The sequence below is a fragment of the Ziziphus jujuba genome, chromosome 11 (assembly GCF_031755915.1).
Source record: "Ziziphus jujuba cultivar Dongzao chromosome 11, ASM3175591v1".
NCBI classification, from domain to species: Eukaryota; Viridiplantae; Streptophyta; class Magnoliopsida; order Rosales; family Rhamnaceae; genus Ziziphus; species Ziziphus jujuba.
Window position 1 is genome coordinate 12,386,434 of NC_083389.1, and position 20,229 is coordinate 12,406,662.

Here is a 20,229-nt window from a genome sequence, read left to right on the forward strand (position 1 = left end):
TTTAAAAAAAAAAAAAAATCCTTTTCAATTAAGATGTCTCATAAGTCAATATAATATCCCATCAAAATTTTCACTAATCTCCAAAGTAGACATTGCCTAAAAAGGCAAGTACAAACACTATCATAATTATGACTTTCATTAAAAACAAGATTTTTTATTAAAAAAAATGCATGTTTAGACAAATGATCAAAATTTTGTCTCCCCTTACAAAGTTATATGATAATATTGTACTCTTCTGACTTGAGCTCCGCTACAAAAAAGAAAAATATTTTTAATATATAAATAATTGAATACAGTTTGTATCCCCTTGCAATTAGAAGTTACATGGATCATAACATTCTAGATTATTATATTTTATCCCAAAATTTCCATAGTTGTTGATATCCGCTAGAATGTACTTGCACCTCGGTTTGCATCAATATAGAAGACTTTTTCCTCCATTCACCGAAATTCCATTGCATACATTGATATTATTGTTTTTCATTTTCGCTTTGGGATCACATTTTGCGCCTGTTCATTAGCCATTCCATTTTTACTAATGGGTCCAAAAAATAAATACGAACATTTAACATCATCATCATCATCGTCATCATCATCATCATTATTATTATCATTATTATTTATCTCATTTGAATTTGCTTATCTAAAGGAAATAGGCAATGTTCCAAGAGGAATCTAGAGTCACTCACTCACACACGGACTCTCACCTTTTTGTCTCTTGCACACAATCCCACTCTCCCAAACTCTCCACCTGTTTGTCACTTGTGCAAACACTCACTCTCAAAGCACAAGTTCTCTCCCACTTCGTGTCTCTTACGCGCATAAAATTTCACACCCAACCTGTGCTAAGTTATAATAACTTAGCATGGAAATTGTCTAACCTATCTTTTGTCTTCCTCTGTTTCCTTATCTGCTAGATGATAAGGGGATGCACTTGACTCTTTGAGAATGGACTGGTAGATTTGGCATCGCTTTTCCCACTATTAATAATAATTGGGTGAGTTGATTCACTTTTCAGCCATTGTGGATCTTAATACGTCCTTGCTGCCCAACCTGTGATTGAATGGTAATCCGTTATTTATATGCTTTTAATAGTTCCAAATCTGGGCAATTTTATCCAAATTATTACTGTTTCAAATAGAAATAAATCCCCCATTCTTGTAGGAGAGTTACTTGTTAATGATGGTTAATGTGTAATCCAAGTTGTGAATTAAAATGAGTTAAGAAAAAAATATAGTTCATTTGTGTTAGCACAGCTCTTGATTCCCTGTGAACTCATTAAATGTAGTGCGACCATTTCAAGTGAGCTACTTAATTGGTTAATAGCTTACCTGTATAGATATAATAATAGAAGAGAACCCCAAATTGCCTTTTTTTTTTTTTTTCCTCCAAAAGGAATTCTCCCTTCGAAATTTTCTCTAATCTCCAAAGTAGAAAATATTGTCTTAAAAAAAACCATTAATGCTTTCATTGAAAAAAAAATCGTTTAGACAAACGATCATTAATATTAATTTGTGTTCACAAATATAAAAATAAATTAAATGATCATCATATAATCTTCTGACTTGAGCTCCATTATAAATTAAAAGTACACTTTAAATGTTTAATTAATAGAATAAATACGCTTTAAATGTTTAGTTAATAAAATAAAGTTTGTATCCCCCTAGCGATTAAAAGTTAAAGAGATCAGCATATATTCTTCTGACTTGAGCTCCATTTCTTACATGTATCAGCTTATTAATAGAATATGCAATCTTAAAAAACTATCATACATGTTTAAGATATAAACAAAGTAAAGCTTTTATATCTATATGAAATGATCCTAAACGTACAGTAAAATTATTTTTTTTTCTCTATAAATATAGTCAAACAAATTAATTTTCTTGCATGATATGATTTATAAATTTCCTCCCCCCCCCCCCCCCTTACTTTAAGTATCAGAAATATTTGTATATATATATATATGTGTGTGTGTGTGTGTGTATGTGTGTGTGTGTGTGAAGTAAATAGTGTATGTATGTATATATATATGTGAAGTAAAGTATGTACGGTAAAAAGTTTATACACCATGGATGGTAAAAAAAAAAAAAAAAGAGCTAGGTTCTACAATGTTGGTGTAGAATAATAGCAAAACCATGCAAGTTTTAAGGTTCTTGACGAAGAGTTTCATTAACCTTGCTAGCATCAAAGAAATCTATATAATATATTAAGTTGAAAATGAAAAATAAGTTAAATCTCGGGAATCGATAACGGATTAATTGTGAGACAGAGACGCAATAGTGCTGATCAATATTGAGCATGAAAATAAACATATATATTATAAGTAGGAAAAGAAATTAGCAGACCTTGATATATATATATATATATATATAATACCTGATTAATTAATCATGTAATTTCCAGCGACCCCAATTTAGAAAAATAAATCAGAAACTTGAATATATTGATTACATACAGTATTTCAATATCCACTAGATCTCCTGCTATAAGTGCTAATTAGCCAGCACTTTATCAAAACTACTATTACTTAGTATTGATGTATCATGTATCTATCCACCTAAATAAAATTATAAGTGAAAAAAACAAAAAGCAGGAAAAAACAAAGCAATCTCATGATTAAATTTCATGACCATTTTTTATTTTTTTTTCTTTTATGCGTAACCACAGAATCCATACTGACATCCAACCCCAGCTCAGGAGAGAACCCCAAATTGGCTTTTTCTTTTCTTTTCTTTTCTTTTTTTTTTTTTTCAAAAACCAATATTATTTCCCTTCAAGTTTTTCTCTAATCCCCAATGTAGACAATATTGTCTAAAAAAACCATTAAGGCTTTCATTGAAAAAAAAAAATTTGTTTAGACAAATGATCATTGATATTAATTTGTATTCTCATAAAAACATGATTATCATATAATCTTTTGACTTGAGCTCCACCAAAATTTAAAAGTACACTTTAAATATATAGTTAATAGAATAAAGTTTGTATCCCTCTAGTAATTAAAAGTTACAGGGATCATCATATTTTTCTGACTTGAGCTCCATTTCTTATATCGTATTAATAGAATATGCCGTTTTAAAAAGCTATGATATATGTGTAAGATATAAACAAACTAAACTTTTTACATTAATATATAATGATCCTAGACGCACAGTATTTTTTTTTCTCCATATATAGTCAAACAAATTAATTTTCTTGCATGGAGAATTATAAATTTCATTTTTAACAGAAATATGTGTATGATATACATACATGTATATATATATATATATTTAAATATGAAGTTAAAGTATGTACTGTAAAAAGTTTATACACTATGGATAGGTTAAAAGAAAAAAGGAAAAAAGAAAAAGAAAAAAAAAAAAGAGGTAGGTTCTATTATGTTGGTGTAGAATAATAGCATGCAAAACCATGCCAAGTTTTAAGGTTAATGTCGAAAAGTTTCAATAACCTTTAATATTAGTGTTTAATTAGTTGTCATTTGTCAAACCCGCCAAGTACTAATACTGCCCCTAGGCCCTACCTAGCTAGAGATATATTTATTTATTATTATTATTTTTTTTACTAAATTAGACAGAGATATCTAGCCATCATATCTCACCAGGAGTAGTAGTATATATATGTATATACACAATTGGGTGAATAACTGTTAATTGAAGCTACGCTAAGCAGCTAGCTCTCTCCTATATGATGATCATAACCTCCCATGCACATCATCTATATATATATATATATATATATATATATATATATATATCAGTCCATTTATGGTGCGGACGGTTCTCATGCGAACCATAATATTGGTGACGATTTTCTAAAAAACCGTCGTTAATACTATGAAAAACCGTCACTAATACTGCGATTCTCATGCGGACCGTCCTCAGTATAGAATTTTCGATATATATACATATATACATATATATACAAACACTAATTGCATATCTTTAAATTTGTAAGTACCTCCTAACTCTTCCTGACTTTTGGTTTGATTAAAATGTCTAAAATGTATTTAATAATTTCATGCAAAGTTTGTATTTTCTTTTTTTCCTATTAAATGTTGGCAAGTTTTGGCTAGCATCAAAGAAATCTATTTACTAGATCAAGTTGAAAATGGAAATTATATTACATCTCGGGAATAAATAATGGATTAATCGTAAGACACAGAGATTAGAGATGCATTAGTGCTGATCAATATGGAGCATGAAAAGTAAATCTTATATATATATATATATATATATATATAAGTAGAAAAAGAAAGCATACCTTGATATATAAGAAAAAAAAGGTCTGATTAAGTAATTAATTTCCAGCAAAAAGCTGTGATCATTTTATTTTGACATGAAAAACAAATTTGACGTACGATACCCCAGTAACCCCAATTTAGAAAAAACTAAATCAAAAACTTGAATTGATTACATTCAGTAATTCAATATCCACAAGATCTCCTGCATAAAAGTGCTAATTAACCAGCCCTTTAACAAAGCTATTACTTATTATTAATGTATCTATATCTATATACCTAAATAAAATTATTACCAGATAAAAAAAAAAAGAAAAAAAAGAAAAGCACAATCTCATGATTAATAAAATTTCATGATCATTTTTTTTTTTTTTTTTTGTTTTTCTTTATGCATAACCACAGAATCCATACTGGCATCCAACCCCATGTTTGCATTTCCTATCACATTTTCCACAGTGATTAGAATTGCTCAAAACGTTTGTACAACTTCCATTGCAACACCGCTCTCCGAACTTGCACTTGTTCCCACATCTCCCGCAGTTGTTCTTATCACCAAGAACATTCCTGCAATGGCTTTTGCAGCAGTTGAGGAGGCTTGTCCCTTTGTTCGCCCAAACCCCATTGCACACATTGTACTTCATGGCATTGCAACGAGTTCCTTTCTTTATCACACCACTACTCCCTAAAAACCGGCTCCTCGATCCCGAATTCGGAACCGGGTTGTCGAGTACGTACTCTACCATATCATCTTCTTCTTGATGATCTAGAATATCATCTATTGAGGACGCCATTGGAGAGTGACATGCTTGGAGAAGAAGAAGAATAGTTAGAGAGAGAATAGTCGTGAGCTTGAAGAATATAGCCATCTCTCTCTCTCTCTCTCTCTCTCTCTCTCTTTCAGCTCAAAAATGGGGTTATTGTTTGTGAGATTATTATTGAAGAGTTTAGGGATGTATAGGAGGGTGATTTAAAGTGCAAGCTATGTGATAAAATATTGGAGGATATTGTGTCACAAATTACGTGCCAAGTTGTGATTATTAAAATTAGTATAGCATAGTTCAATTTTTGAGCTCTCTAGATTCTCATTAATCAAGCCCATTAATTTTGTACCTGACTGAATCTGAAAATAGGCTCCTTGGATTGAGTTTTCAAATATGCCCATAACTGGAGACCACCTTATAATCCTCCTCTTATAATTTGACCATCCATGGGGGTATTCATTAATATATTCACCTGATAATCAGACTTTTGTATTTTTTTAGAGGGAAAAAAAAAAAATAGAATTTGACTTATGATTATGAAAGTAATCAAGGGATGTTTAGAAATTTGTGCTTCTATTTGGTGTCTAGCTATCAAGTTCTACTTTACTCGTTCAAGTTGATATATTTTTTAAATATATATATATATATAGTTTTTTTACGGTGCAGACAGTTTATATGCAGATGCATTTAAAATCGATATTTTTTGGATGAAAATATCAATTTTGCTATATATTGTACACATCAAAACTGATATTTTCATTCAAAAAAAATAAATTTTAGATGCGATCTGCATACGAATCATCTACAACATAAAATTCTCTTATATATATATATATATATAATATTCACGCTAGCTGTTAGAAAGGAAAAAAAAAAAAAAAAAAAGAAGAAGAGGGAAGAAAGCAACTTTTTTCAATATAAGAATTTTCATGAAAATAGAAAACTAGAAATTTAAACTTGTAAAACTACTAAATTCGAGTCCTGCGACTGCATAATAACTTTTGTGTGGAGGAGAATCTATTGTAAAATGTTAATTATTTAAAATTAAAGAAAAACAACATATAGATTTTTCTCCTTTTTTTTTTGGGGGGGTCCTTTTGCATTAATTTCTTGTAAGTCGGCGTACACGTGTAGAGGATCTTCATTCCCGGCAGCAAATGCGTTAAAGTCACCAGCGCGTCACGTTACTCAACAGTATGTCACGGGGGTCCACACTTTCTTTATACGTGTCTCATTCTGGTTGGTTTATCCCAACCTTGTGTACGAGGAATAAACAAATCAGAGCCGCCCAAACTTTCAAGAGGGTTGACTCACAGCTCACGGGCCACTTGGCCACTCAGGTTTACGCGTGTTGACGCTGCTCTTTTTAATTTTTGGGTTTACCATATTTATGCGTTTTCAATTTTTTCATAGGGCACGGAGGTTTTCTTTTATTATAATAGGATATTTTTTTATATTTTTATAATTTTATGAAAATTTTTGGTTATAATTTAGAAAAATTTTAAAAATATGCAATGTAATATATTCTATTTTTATAAATTATAGTTTTATTTTCATCAAGAAATTATTAAACTATTAATATTTTAGTAATTTAAAGAAATTATTAGGAATTTTCAAAGTCTTCTAAGGGATACTACAACTACCATTTTCAAGTTGCATACTCCCAAGACGGGAAAGAAAAAAGAAATTTATTCTCTTTTCTAAATATTTTTATGACAATAATAACACCCTGGAATACTTAATTATAAAATCTATGCAACATTTTAATTTTTTAAAGAGAGAATATTTTAAAGTCATGGACTCAAAATTTTTAATAAGGGAATTGAAAAGGGAGTTTGAGTGTTATACAAGGCTCAATGCAATCGTAAAATAATTAAAAAGGAAAGAAGAAAAATAATGTTATTAATTTGTTCTCTTTAATATATATATATATATATATATATATATATTTAATATATATGTATATGTATATGTATATGTACATGTATATGTATATGTATATATCTAAATAAAATCGTTGACTTTTATTTCTTATAAAAAAGTGAAGTAATTATAAGAAAAAGTCATAGGTTTTGCCACACCTTGCTACTGGCCTATCGTGTATGTATAGTGGAATATATACAAAATTAAACTATAAACATGAAATGCCTCTCTTTCAAAAAAAAAAAAAAAAAGTTTTAATATGTATATACATAGTTTACGAGTAAAAAATTAAAAATAGTTTTAGAAGATTAATTATACTTGTCAAGAAATTGTCTCCACTTGTCATGAAAGTCGGAAACTTGTTGTTGGTTTAGGTAAAAAGTTTTCTAAAAAGAAGCATGCAGATAAGAAGATCTCCAAACATTTGAGAGAGACAAAATGGATCAAATTAGAAAGTGACTTCACTGCTACTCATGTGTCTTAATGTTGGAATTAGTTGTGGTTTTATTATATGTAAAATCAAATCCTAAACATCAACATACTTTATTCCAAAATTTACTCCGATGAATGCTTTCCATGTTTTCCTGCACTGTCTATCGAATTTAGTTTTTCTTTTTAATTTTTTTTTTTTAATTCTAAAAGTTCTAGCAAAATTAGTTATGTTTCTCACATCCACCCAATTTGTCCTACTTGGCTGCCCACATGTGCATAATACACACTAAATAAGCGACGAGTGTCTACTCAAGACATACTACATTTCATTTGACATCTATTTTCTTCATATATATTTTTTTTAAAAAAAAAAAATTGCACATATATATTAGTTCAACGTATAAAGATATGTAACCGTCAATTATTGTATTTACATAAAAAAATAATATGACAATTTATACAAAATCGAAATTTTAAAAAATATATATAGTACACAAAAGAATAATATTATATCAAAAATAAAATTTGAAAGATATTTCTCTAATTTCTGAAAATGTATAGGTAACTATGCAAAGAGTGCGAAAACATAATCAGCTTCTTTTAAGTTATTTTCTTAAAATAATAATAATACATAGAGTTTTAAAAAAATCAGGAAAAAAAAATCTACTGGACCGAGGAATAGAATTCGGCCCACTGAAAAATAATTGGAAGCCCAGCCTACCTCCTCACCATCTAACACAAGACTCCCGCCCCTTCTCTCTCTCCCAACGGCTTCATTTTCCGAAATTCAAAAACTTCAAACTCTCTCTCTCTCTCTCTCTCTCTCTCTCTCTCTCTCGCGCTCTCCGATGGCGACCACTACAACAAGCACTAATTCCTTCCTGACTACGCCGACCAAAACCCCATCGGAGAAATCCCAATCCAGAAGGCACCATCACCACCACCCAAACATGTCCGATTCCTCCTCTTCTTCTTCTTCCAAGTCCCGGTTTGAGGCATACAATCGGCTGCAGGCCGCCGCAGTAGCCTTCGGTGAGAAGCTTCCGATCCCGGAGATCGTCGCCCTCGGCGGACAGTCCGACGGCAAAAGTTCCCTCCTCGAAGCACTCCTCGGCTTCCGCTTTAATGTTCGGGAGGTTGAGATGGGCACTCGCCGACCTCTCATCCTCCAGATGGTTCACGACCCCACCGCTCTCGAACCTCGCTGCCGGTTTCAGGTTCCCATTTCCGTCTTTTTCTCTTTCATTGAATTTTCAATTTTTAGGGTTTCTAAGATTGCATTCTATGTATATATGTTAGCGAATTGTGAATACCATTCATAATCTGTTTGAGGGTTTTAGTTTGATAGATTTAGTCAAGATTTTGACCTGAACTGTTTTAAACAGGAGGAGGATTCTGAGGAATATGGAAGCCCTGTGGTTTTGGCATCTGCAATTGCAGATATTATAAAGTCTCGGACTGACTCACTTTTGAAGAAGACTAAAACTGCCGTTTCTTCCAAGCCAATTGTGATGAGAGCCGAATATGCACATTGTCCTAATCTCACCATCATCGATACTCCAGGTTTTGTTCTAAAGGTGGGTGTCTTATGCTATATAGTATATACATATCTGGGAACAAATAGCTTTGGAATTTTAATTTGTTGTATTCTTGTTCTAGTTATGTGCTATGTGTTTTGTTTTTAGGTTTGTTTCTTATTAGCTTAAGCTTTTCAAATAATGGTAACAACAACGTGGTTTTAGGGTCATGGCAATCTTTTTTTCAGTATTAACAATAATTAAACAAGTTTTAAGGATTTTTAACTCGTTGGCAGGCAAAGAAGGGCGAACCTGATAACACACCTAATGAAATTCTTTCAATGGTTAAGTCACTGGCTAGTCCTCCACATCGAATTTTGCTGTTTCTTCAGCAGAGTAGTGTGGAGTGGTGTTCTTCATTGTGGTTGGACGCCATTCGTGACATTGATCCGACATTTAGACGAACAGTAATTGCCGTGTCTAAATTTGATAATCGTCTAAAGGTATGTGTGTATAATTTCTGTTGATTTTGCATCAATTTGAAATTAAAGCATGCTATGTTGGAGTTGTTGTTTGTTAATTGTCTTGAGTTATTGGTTTTGATTGTGAGACATTTAATGTGTAGGAGTTCAGTGACCGGTGGGAAGTGGATCGGTATTTGAGTGCAAGTGGTTACCTTGGAGATAACATTCACCCATTTTTTGTGGCTCTACCGAAGGACAGAAGCACAATTTCAAATGATGAATTTCGTCGTCAAATAGCTCAAGTGGACACCGAAGTTCTCCGTCATCTACGTGAGGGTGTCAAGGGAGGATTTGATGAAGAAAAGTTTAGGCCCTTTATTGGGTTTGGCCGTCTAAAAGAGTATTTAGAGTCTGAACTTCAGAAGAGATACAAAGAAGCTGCACCAGCAACACTTGCTTTGCTTGAACAGCGCTGTAGTGAAGTCACTACTGAACTGACTAGAATGGATTCCAAAATACAGGCCACTTCTGATGTTGCTCAGCTTAGAAGATGTGCTATGTTGTATGCGGCTTCTATCAGCAATCATGTGGTAGGTAATCTGGGTTATAATGTTTGAAATGTCATTACCATGACACAAGTTAATGTTTTCATGAGAGTACATAAGTTTACCTGCACCCCACAAAAAACAAGGCCTTATCAGAATTTTACTTATCTTATGAGTACGTCTAAAGTATTTATAATTAATTAAAAAAATGCTTTGTTCTTGGTAATCGGTAAAGGGAGCTTTGATTGATGGAGCAGCAGATCCTGCCCCAGAGCAATGGGGAAAAACAACAGTGGAGGAGCAATCGGAAAGTAGTATTGGAGGTTGGCCAGGTATTAATGCAGATATAAGGCCTCCTAATGCTACACTTAGGCTCTATGGAGGAGCTGCCTTTGAAAGAGTGATGCATGAATTTCGCTGTGCTGCCTATTCCATTAAATGCCCCCCAGTATCCAGAGAGAAGGTATATATGCTGTTAAACAGTTTATATGAGGATATTGATTTTGATGACGACTTAATTTCCTTATTCTCCTTCTAACAGGTGGCAAATATATTACTTGCACATGCTAGTCGTGGTGGAGGCAGAGGAGTGACAGAGGCAGCTGCAGAAATTGCACGCGCTGCGGCACGGTCATGGCTTGCACCTCTTCTGGACACTGCTTGTGATCGACTTGCTTTTGTTTTAGGAAATCTCTTTGATCTTGCTCTAGAAAGAAATTGCAACCGTGATTCAGAATGTAAGAAGCTATATAACCCTCATTTCAAATGTTATATGACTTATGTCAGGTGTTAATAATTTTTCATTTATAAACACAAGTAGTTGGAGTGAGACTTGTTTGGTTGGGTTTTACTTGGTTTGCACATAAAGAGTGATTTCATTAAAACCTTAATCTCTTTCCTACTTCAGCAAACAGTAGAATGTTGTGGAGAAGAAAACCATTACTATCTAGCCATTGAAATATATATTAATGCAAAGAAAAGAAATATTTATCCGTCAGTTAATATATGCATCCAATGGACTCCAAGCGCCAAATTGCTTTTCTCCTTTTACATCAACTCTTCTATTGTTGTACTTATGGTCTTGGTGTTACTAAGCTAATCTAAGTATGTTTAGCTAATCCAAGTATGTTACTTTCGTATTTCTCTTTATAAAACCAATATTATTTTCCTGTACAGATGGGAGAAAGTCTGGTAATATGGATGGGTACGTTGGTTTTCATGCTGCTTTGAGACATGCATACAGTCGCTTTATTAAGGATCTTGCTAAACAGTGCAAGCAATTAGTTCGGCACCACCTTGATTCAGTTACAAGCCCATATTCACTGGTCTGCTATGAGAATGACTTTCAAGGAGGTTTTGGCTCTAGTACAGCTTCCTTTTACAAATTCAACCAGTCTTCATCTGGTTTGTTTTCGGTTGAGTTAGCTGATGGTGGGGCCTCAACCCAAGATGAGACAATGAGTGATCAGGAGAATATTGCTCCAGAAAAAAGTGAACAGCAAACCACACCAGGAAAAAATGCAGAAGCTAGAGGAGCTCTAAGGGAAAGCCAGATGACAATTCCAGAAACTCCATCTCCTGATCAACCTGGTGAAGCAATATGTGGTGGTGGCAAGGAAAATGGAAATGGAATTGAGATTGGAGCAAGAAAGAGAATTTCGAGAATGGCAGGGATTAAGAGAAATCCTGATCATTCAAGAGTTCAAAATGGTGATGGTCTTTTATTTGGAAATGGGAATGGCGGTTTCAGATCTGGCTCGGCCTATTCAGAAATCTGTTCATCAGCTGCACAGCATTTTGCACGGATACGTGAAGTTCTTGTTGAGAGAAGTGTGACATCAACTCTGAATTCTGGATTTTTAACACCTTGGTAAGCTCCTTTGTGTTATTCAAGTTCTTTCTTCACAAGCACGTAATCCTATAGAAACTTCAACCTTTGTCTTAGTGTCAATGTGAATACCAGTTTGTTGTGTAATTTAGTCATGCCCATCCTACATTTCATAGATGCATTCATGCTTTAAACTTACGATATACTTTACAACTCAGGCTTTTAACACATTTCGAAATACGAATTCACACACACCACAATCTTAGTAGTAGAGGCACCCCGTAGTTGCCCCCATATCATTTCCTTGGCCCTTGAACTAGATCATTGTTCTTAAAATTGTTTGAAACGATCATTTTGATTTAAATTTTGTCTTCACTTCGGTTGAGGGCCTTGTACATTACTGTATTAACTTTTATTTTTCTCTATTTATTTTTTATTTTTTTATTATTATTATTTTTTTAAACCTTTACAGCCGGGATCGACTTATTCTGGCACTTGGGTTGGATTTGTTTGCTGTTAATGATGAGAAATTCATGGACATGTTTGTGGCTCCTGAAGCAATTGATGTACTACAAAACGAAAGACAGTCTCTTCAAAAGCGTCAGAAGATTCTCCAGTCTTGTTTGAACGAGTTCAAAAGTGTTGCTCGTGCACTTTGATGCTGGTAACACTAATTCTTGATTAGAACTTGCGTCTACATCGAATAGATGGATTTTTTTTATTGAGGCATGTTGATATATCTGTTTTGTCTTATTTGCTTCATCAATATTTACATATAAATATTACTAAGTCAAATCATAATATTTTAGTTAAAGAAATATAAATGTAAACGTGTAAAGTTTTTGATGCTTACAGAATAGCAAATTAAAAATGGTATTATTAATTCACAAATTTATCGAAAACAGAAATATTCGAAAGAAAATTACTTTAATCAAACTTTCTAATCTAAATATTATCATCTGACAAATTTATTAACAATACTACCAGTATCAAAATATTTACCAACTAATATATAAAACGCATGTTATTATTTTACTGGCTTCTAAAATATAACTTGGTTAACAAACTTTGGGCCTGTAGCATTCCTCGAATATTTTTCTGCAAGTGAAACATTTGAGAATATGTTAGACACATATATGTCCTTTTTAAAAATATATATATATATATATATATGAATAAATAAATAAAAAGTTTGTTAAAGTAAAGGCGTGGAGATTATGGAGACATTTTGATGGAAAAAGTTGGCCTAGTAAGCATTGTTCGGTTAGGAGGAACTTGATGCTTCCTGAGAGATACTACTAAACAACTGAAAATAAAAACTTAAAAAATAGCATAGACAGCTATTAGAGTGCAGCATTTTGACAGCCATTCATGAACCTCGTAAGTGATGGGATGTAAGTGTTCCCATTCCCACTCTTATATGACCTCTCCAATGTCCTATCTTCCACTGTCCCACCTTCCAAGTACCTATCCCAACTTCCTAATTGTTTTCATTAATTTAAGTATATTTCATTTCTTTTCAAAGCTTCAATTCTCCATATTATATATTTATATTGGAAAATTATCTATATCTTCCAATTACATATATTTCAATAAAAATATAATCTACAAAATTACAATATGTATCCAATTTTAGGCAAGCAATAGGTGATATATATGAGAAATCTATTATTGCATATTCTTGCCATGTATCCTAGCAGTGTTCTAGAATGAAAAAGGATAGAAGGACAAGAAGTTTATTAAGGTGGTCGACCAGGTGAAATTGTAATCAAAGTGATCTTTATGTATGTATCATAACATAGAACGAAATTCTATATTTCCTATAAACAAAATAGACATGTCAAAATTACGTAATCTTATATATATATATATATATATATATATCAACATTAAGAACATCTCAAGAAGCATTTGTTCCAAATTCCGACTTAGCTAATATGACAGTAACCATTTTTTATTTTTTTTTGTTTTTTTATTTCATCAGCAGAATAAAAACTTTTATTTATATCTCAAGTAGGACTACTTGCACTTTTTCTGAAAACATTGCCATTCTGCCAAATTGGGGTGGGGCAAATATATATATATTGCTATTTGCATACAACATTTGGTTTAGTACCATGTTCTTTTTCATCTTTATTTTAGAGAACAAAATGCACAATTTCATGACAACGGATTCTGATGGAGAACTAATATTTAGGTAGAATTTCTACATTTTAGCATTAGAGTACAACTCCCCACTACACCCCCTTCTAACCAATGCCCAAAAACTAGAAACCAACAAAACTTCTTGATTTTTTTTTTAATTTTTTTTTTTGGTACAAGGGATTCTTTTTTTTTTGGGTTTTTAGAGAAATCTGAGTGAAGCTTTCTCTGCCTGGTGGATGCAAAAGATTACAGATAGTTTGTATGAGTAGTCTATTTTATCTGTAAGGTTTGTGGGTGAGAGCTAGAGAAAGAAAATATAGTAGGGCCATCAAACTTTGACTCGTGAAATAGAATCTCTCTCTCTCTCTTTCTCTCTCTGCCTCATCAAGGACACTAAGTCAAGGTCCTCTAGCACATCTCGATCAAAATGTTCAAATCCTTACAAGACACTCACCCACCAAGAAAACTATAAATTAATAAATGTGTATATTTAATTATTTAAATGTTTCTCTTATTTTCAAGACATGCACCCTCTACTCTTATTTTTATATAGGGTCATGTATTTTGCTTACGTGACCTTCTCTTTTAATATATATATATATATATATATATATACACACACACATACGATGAGGTTTAATTGAAAATACACAAGTTTAATTATTTAAAATTTTTAAATTTGATGTGATGTATTATTATTTATCAAATTTAAAAGTTTTAAATAATTGAATTTATCTATTTCAAATTTTATAAATTGAAAATAATTCTCATTGAAATTCCACTAAATATATATATATATATATATATATATATATAATATTTATAGATTTTTCAGTGATAAATCTAATGAGTCCTATTGTATATATATACTAAACATTTAGAATTATATAAAATTAAATATCGAGAACTTTGTACAATTTGATTGAATCCAAATCAGGAGGGGTAAGCATCATTGCCTAAATTAATTGGCCAACATTTTAGTATTCGTTGTGATCTGGCTAGCAAAAAATTGACTTTGGCATGTATACATAAGAAGTTGCATAAATGTTTATTTCTTCATATTATGGGAAATTAGTGTTGCAGTAATTAATTTGTTGAGAAACAGTGTGCATTTTGTCAATAAAAACACACATATGACATCGAAAACGCATATATAAAAGCTTTGAAAAGGGATTTGGGATATGTATGCCATAAAATTATACACGTCATGGAATATGGAACAAGAAAATAAAAAAAAAATAAAGCTATGTGATGTGTTAAAGCACAATGGGATCTGAAACATAAACGAAGTCAAACAAGTATACCCTTTTTGACTCATTCCCATTGGAAGCCAATTTCTTATTGACATCTCCAGCTCTAATTTTTGAATTTTTAATAAGAGACTATTTGTCGTCAATTTCAAGTTTCAATTTTCACTAGCATAACTAAAAGTAAAACTCTAATTCTAACTCTAGTATGATCTGTGCCCTTCAAAGAATATAAAATGATTGATTGTTTACATGGTTTTCTGGGGATTGAAAATTGGATTGAAAAATGAAGAAAATGGTAGATTTGTTGATAAAACATGTGCCAAACATTAACATGTAACGGCTGTGACGGTGAGATAATAATAATAATACCAGCTGGAGGTGCTGGCGGACCCTACAAAGTCATCTCAAATTTAAACCATTTTTATTGTGTGTTTCTTTTGTCGCTTTTCTCACCATAACAAGTACCTAAATCCACACCTAATATTTACTTTGTTTATATGTCTCTTAGTCAAGCCGGCTAAGGTTTTATTTATATTTATATCTTTTATTGTTATTATTGCTTTGTTGATGTTAATATCTGAGTATTGTATGGTTAGCAGTCAGATTAGAAACCCAAGGCTGTTGACCCATTAACTTTAAAATTCATATTTTATATTTAGTTTCTTCAAATTTAACCAATCTTAATATATACTCCTTATCCACCTTGAAAGGAGAAAAAACACCAAGTGTTATCATCATTTTCTTCACTAATTATGTATATATTTTACCTTAATCAATCATAAGAATAGACTTTGTTATACTAAATATATAGAAACTCGTGTTGTAAATATTGGAAAATAGTAATAACTGAAATAAAATTACCTTCTTCTTGTGCCCTTTTTTTTTTTTTTTTTTTTCTTTTTTTAATCTTTTGTGGAAATTTCAAACTTCAAACCTAGCCTGTTTCTCAAGACTAAGTAGGGATAAGAAAGCCCTTTTCTCTTCCTTATTGAAGAGGGGGTTCACGGTTCACTTCTCTCTCTCTCATCACCATGAGATGAGTGAATAGTGATGAGCATCTTCATTCACATCTTTATTTGGTGTTTTGGCATTGGGTTCCTGAATGCATTGATGAGGTTTTGACATTGTGATGTATAAGTTGAAAACCAGAGATCAGAAAAAACCCAACGAATCATTGTCATACAATAATAGCTTCTCTGCCTGGTATACCGTGAATTCATCACTTAATAATATTATCATTTTTTGTTTCCATGTGCCTCTTTCATTTTCATACCCCATTTATCCCTTCAATGAGTAACAAATTTCCCACTTTGGATTTTGCTCCATTTTCATTTTCTTTTCTCTTTTCATACTTTTTCAAAATTAGTAAACAAAAAACTATATGTATATATATATATATAGAGAGAGAGAGAGAGAGAATGATTCTAATATTTGAATATGTTCCGTAAAAAAAAAATGATTGTTTACATATATATAAGATAATTCTAACATCTGAATATGATCCATGAAAAAAAATAATAATTTTGGAAATAAATTATTATCAATATTTTTTCTATAAAGAAGAAATGATGACGGTTTTTTAAAATCCAAAATAGTCATTTTTATTTTTGGTCTGCATGTAAATTGTCCAAATGGTAACCAAATTCTCTCTCTCTCTCTCTCTATATATATATATACAATATTTAAAATCCAAAATTTAGTTTTCTAGCTAATTAAAATATTTACATCATTTAATAATGAAAAAGTAAATAGAAAAATTCAAAAATTCTTATGCATTTATTTATAATTAATTTATATAAGCTTAATTGATTCGATCCTTCATAAAGTTTGTGTTAGTTATTTACAATTTCAAGTGTAGTGATGGAATATTTATGTGCTTTTTGTGAGTTTGTAATTACTTAAGCTAATATAATATAATATTATTTGGATTTTATATTTGATATATATATCTATATATATAAAGCTCTCAAAGTCCAAACAACAATGATGATGTTGTGAAATAATATACACTGTAATTCCTTTTTGGAGCTAGAACAACAACAAGTGTGGTAATGGAAATTAGGTCCCCCCACACTCATTTTTTTCTTTCTTCCCCTTCTCTTCTCCCCAACCGTATACATAGAATTTGATTCTCTTCCTTTTTTTGTTAATGCTTTTTTGCTGGGTACTAATATTTATTTAAGCTTTGAGCTAAATCAAGAGCCACTAGCTAATGTGGAGATAGGGAACAACTTATTAAGAATCCGATTGGACAATGAAATTTAGAATCTAAACCTTGCTAATTAAAATGACACTACTCTTTGTTTTCCAACAGAACCAATTCACACCCAAAAAGATTAAATAATTGAAAAAAAAAATATTGTTCTAAGTTTGGCTTTTTGCTTACTGCTGTTACAATCTAGAAATTATTCAGTGCATACACACTGAAAATCATGCAAAATCCTTAAAAGCTAGATATTTTTGTTTTTGTGTGTTTTTACACTCTTACCTAATTTTCACCTTTCTAAAAAGAAACAAATTTTATTTATTTATTTTTTCTTTTTCTAATTGCAAAGTCATTCTCACTTTCTCGTCTCGCATTTCCTTCTACCGCAATTAAAATTAATTGTTCTACTATTTAATTACCTAAGCATACATTCAATTCAAGTTGATTCTGATAATTAATGTGCGTACATATTGTTAAATTCAGCAAATCTAAGCTAGGGAAGAAAAAGTCTTACCAAGAAGGATATGATTTGATAATAAAGTGAAAGCAACTTCTTGATGAGACCTTATATTTTTATAAGCTATGTACAACCTTCAGAAAAAAAAAAAATGATAATTAAGAAGCAAGTCATATTGTTGATCACTTGTATTAAAAAAAAAAAAAAAGTTTGCCCAACAATTTTATAATGCAACATATTATGACTTCTGTTTGATTATATAAGTATCTTTAAAAAAAAAAAAAATTATAACATTATTAATTACATGATGAAATATGAAATTCTAAGATTTAAAAATTTTGTTAATAAAGAAATAGCACTTACAAGCCCACCATACCGAACAAGGGGAAAATTTTCATACCAGATTGAATTTAAAAAAAAGAAAAAAAAGAAAAATAGAACAAAAAGAATAAATGGGAAACAATTGTTTGGTGCGTTAGTCCACTTGAAGATTTGACCTATTTTACATGATGAATCTTGACTTTTATTTAAATGCCAAAGATGTAGGGGGTGGTCAGGTCAGGCTTTTATTAGCACTGTGACTTTAGCCAGCCAACCCCCTGAATGCACCTCAAACATCATTTTGGACCTCATCTCTATTGGAGCGTGTAACACACGCGCACCATTGCATGGATCTCAATGAAGGCATGGGTTGTTCTCATTAAATGTTCCCATCATCTCTCCATCACTCACACCCATAATCACATGTACACAAACACACACACCAGTCTGCAGTCAGGGCTCTGAAGTCAATGCCTCTTGTTTATAAAATAAATATTTTATATGCAAAAATTATATATATATATATATATATGTGGATGTATATATATACATGCATAAAACATGGACATGTTTGATTAGTTTGCCATTGGTAGAACATATGCTTGATGACCCTTAAAATTCCAATTTCAACCAATGCTTTCTCATCTTTTCTAAGCCCTTTATAAATCCCCAAAACTGTTGGGTATTTTCTCTCAAACCCAATCCAACCCCAACTTTTCAACCAAAAAAGCAAAAACAATTTCAAGGTAGAGCAAAACCAAGATAGAAAAACTGAAAAAGAGTTTACAGAGAAAAAAACTTTACAGGTAGAGGGAGAGAGAGAGAAAGATAGAGAGAAAAGAGAAAGAGAAAAGAAAGTGTTGCACAACAAAACAAAACATAGCAAATAAGCAACCTCATTCCTTGTCAAGCCTTGTTTTTCACTCTTTCCATCTTTTCCTTCCTCTCTTTCTTTCTTTCTCACCCAAACCCACCACAAAAACAAAAACTTTTTTTTTTTTTTTTTTTTTCTGTTTAGGAAGTGGTGGTGAAGAAGAAGAAGAAAGAAGGTGGTGGTGGTATTGGTGGTGTTTGATACCGGCCCATCAATGGAATTCATGTCAAAACCTCAAGAGAAGGAAAACCCATCTCCTACAAACTCTCCAAACAGCAATGGAGGCACGAACAGTGTGAGCAGTAGCAACAGCAATGGCGTCCAGATTCCAACTCCTCCTCTCACACCAAAACCCACACCCAGATCTGATTCCAATCCATACCCAACAACCTTTGTTCAGGCAGACACTTCCAGCTTCAAACACGTTGTCCAAATGCTCACCGGCTCATCGGAAACCCTGAAGCAGACATCCAAACCAACCGGACATAGTCATCATCAGCATCACCATAATCATCATCATCATCAACAAGATCCACAAAATTCGACCAAGAACTACAACATACCTCCAATCAGAACGGCACCGAAGAAACAGGGTTTCAAGCTGTATGAAAGAAGGAACAACCTCAAGAACAACCTCATGATTAACACTTTGGTCCCCAATTTTGGTCCGAATAATAATAATTCTGGGTTCTCCCCGCGCAATAAGCCGGAGATCTTGTCGCCGAGCATTCTAGATTTCCCATCGCTGACTCTGAGCCCGGTGACGCCTTTGAACAACAACAACGAAGACCCATTTGACAAGTCGTCGTCTTCGCCTTCGTTAGGCAATTCGTCGTCGGAGGAAGAGAGAGCGATCGCAGAAAAGGGATTTTATTTGCACCCATCGCCGAGAACGACGACTCCGAGAGAATCTCAACCACAGCTTTTGCCTCTGTTTCCTGTCACTTCGCCTAGAGTATCTTCTGGGTCTTCTTCTTGAAAGAAAAAGAACAGAGTCAAGGATGTAATCGTGAGTGGTGATCAATTTGAGAGAGGATATGATTGATGGGTTTTTCGTTGATTATCATTTGACAGGTATAGATCTTTTGCTCTAATTGTACAATTTGATATCTATCTTCCATTTAAAAAAAAAAAAAAAAAAACTGTGCTTTAATTTTTTGTTTTTTTCTTTTTGTTTTAATTTTTCTTCGGTTCCAAATTTTATAGCTCAAAATCTCTGTATTTATAGAATCTTAACAAAGGAAAAGAGACTCCTCTTTTTTTCTTTTT

At 32.1% G+C, this 20,229-nt stretch overlaps 3 protein-coding genes across 3 annotated transcripts; 2 read left to right on the forward strand and 1 right to left on the reverse strand.

The window, feature by feature from the left end:
- Positions 1-4,623: 4,623 nt before the first annotated feature.
- LOC107422393 (protein GRIM REAPER) lies at positions 4,624-5,108 on the reverse strand. The gene has a single exon (XM_016031828.3). It carries the CDS (start codon positions 5,101-5,103, stop codon positions 4,624-4,626), a length of 480 nt encoding a protein of 159 aa, XP_015887314.3. The 5' UTR covers positions 5,104-5,108.
- Positions 5,109-8,117: 3,009 nt separating this feature from the next.
- LOC107422425 (dynamin-related protein 5A) lies at positions 8,118-12,428 on the forward strand. The gene is made up of 8 exons (XM_016031863.4): positions 8,118-8,570; positions 8,739-8,930; positions 9,167-9,373; positions 9,496-9,924; positions 10,115-10,342; positions 10,421-10,616; positions 11,056-11,749; positions 12,180-12,428. The coding sequence occupies exons 1-8, from the start codon at positions 8,202-8,204 to the stop codon at positions 12,364-12,366; spliced, it is 2,502 nt and encodes an 833-aa protein (XP_015887349.3). The 5' UTR covers positions 8,118-8,201; the 3' UTR covers positions 12,367-12,428.
- A 6,227-nt stretch (positions 12,429-18,655) lies between these two features.
- LOC107422453 (VQ motif-containing protein 4) lies at positions 18,656-20,229 on the forward strand. The gene has a single exon (XM_016031907.4). It carries the CDS (start codon positions 19,175-19,177, stop codon positions 19,937-19,939), a length of 765 nt encoding a protein of 254 aa, XP_015887393.1. The 5' UTR covers positions 18,656-19,174; the 3' UTR covers positions 19,940-20,229.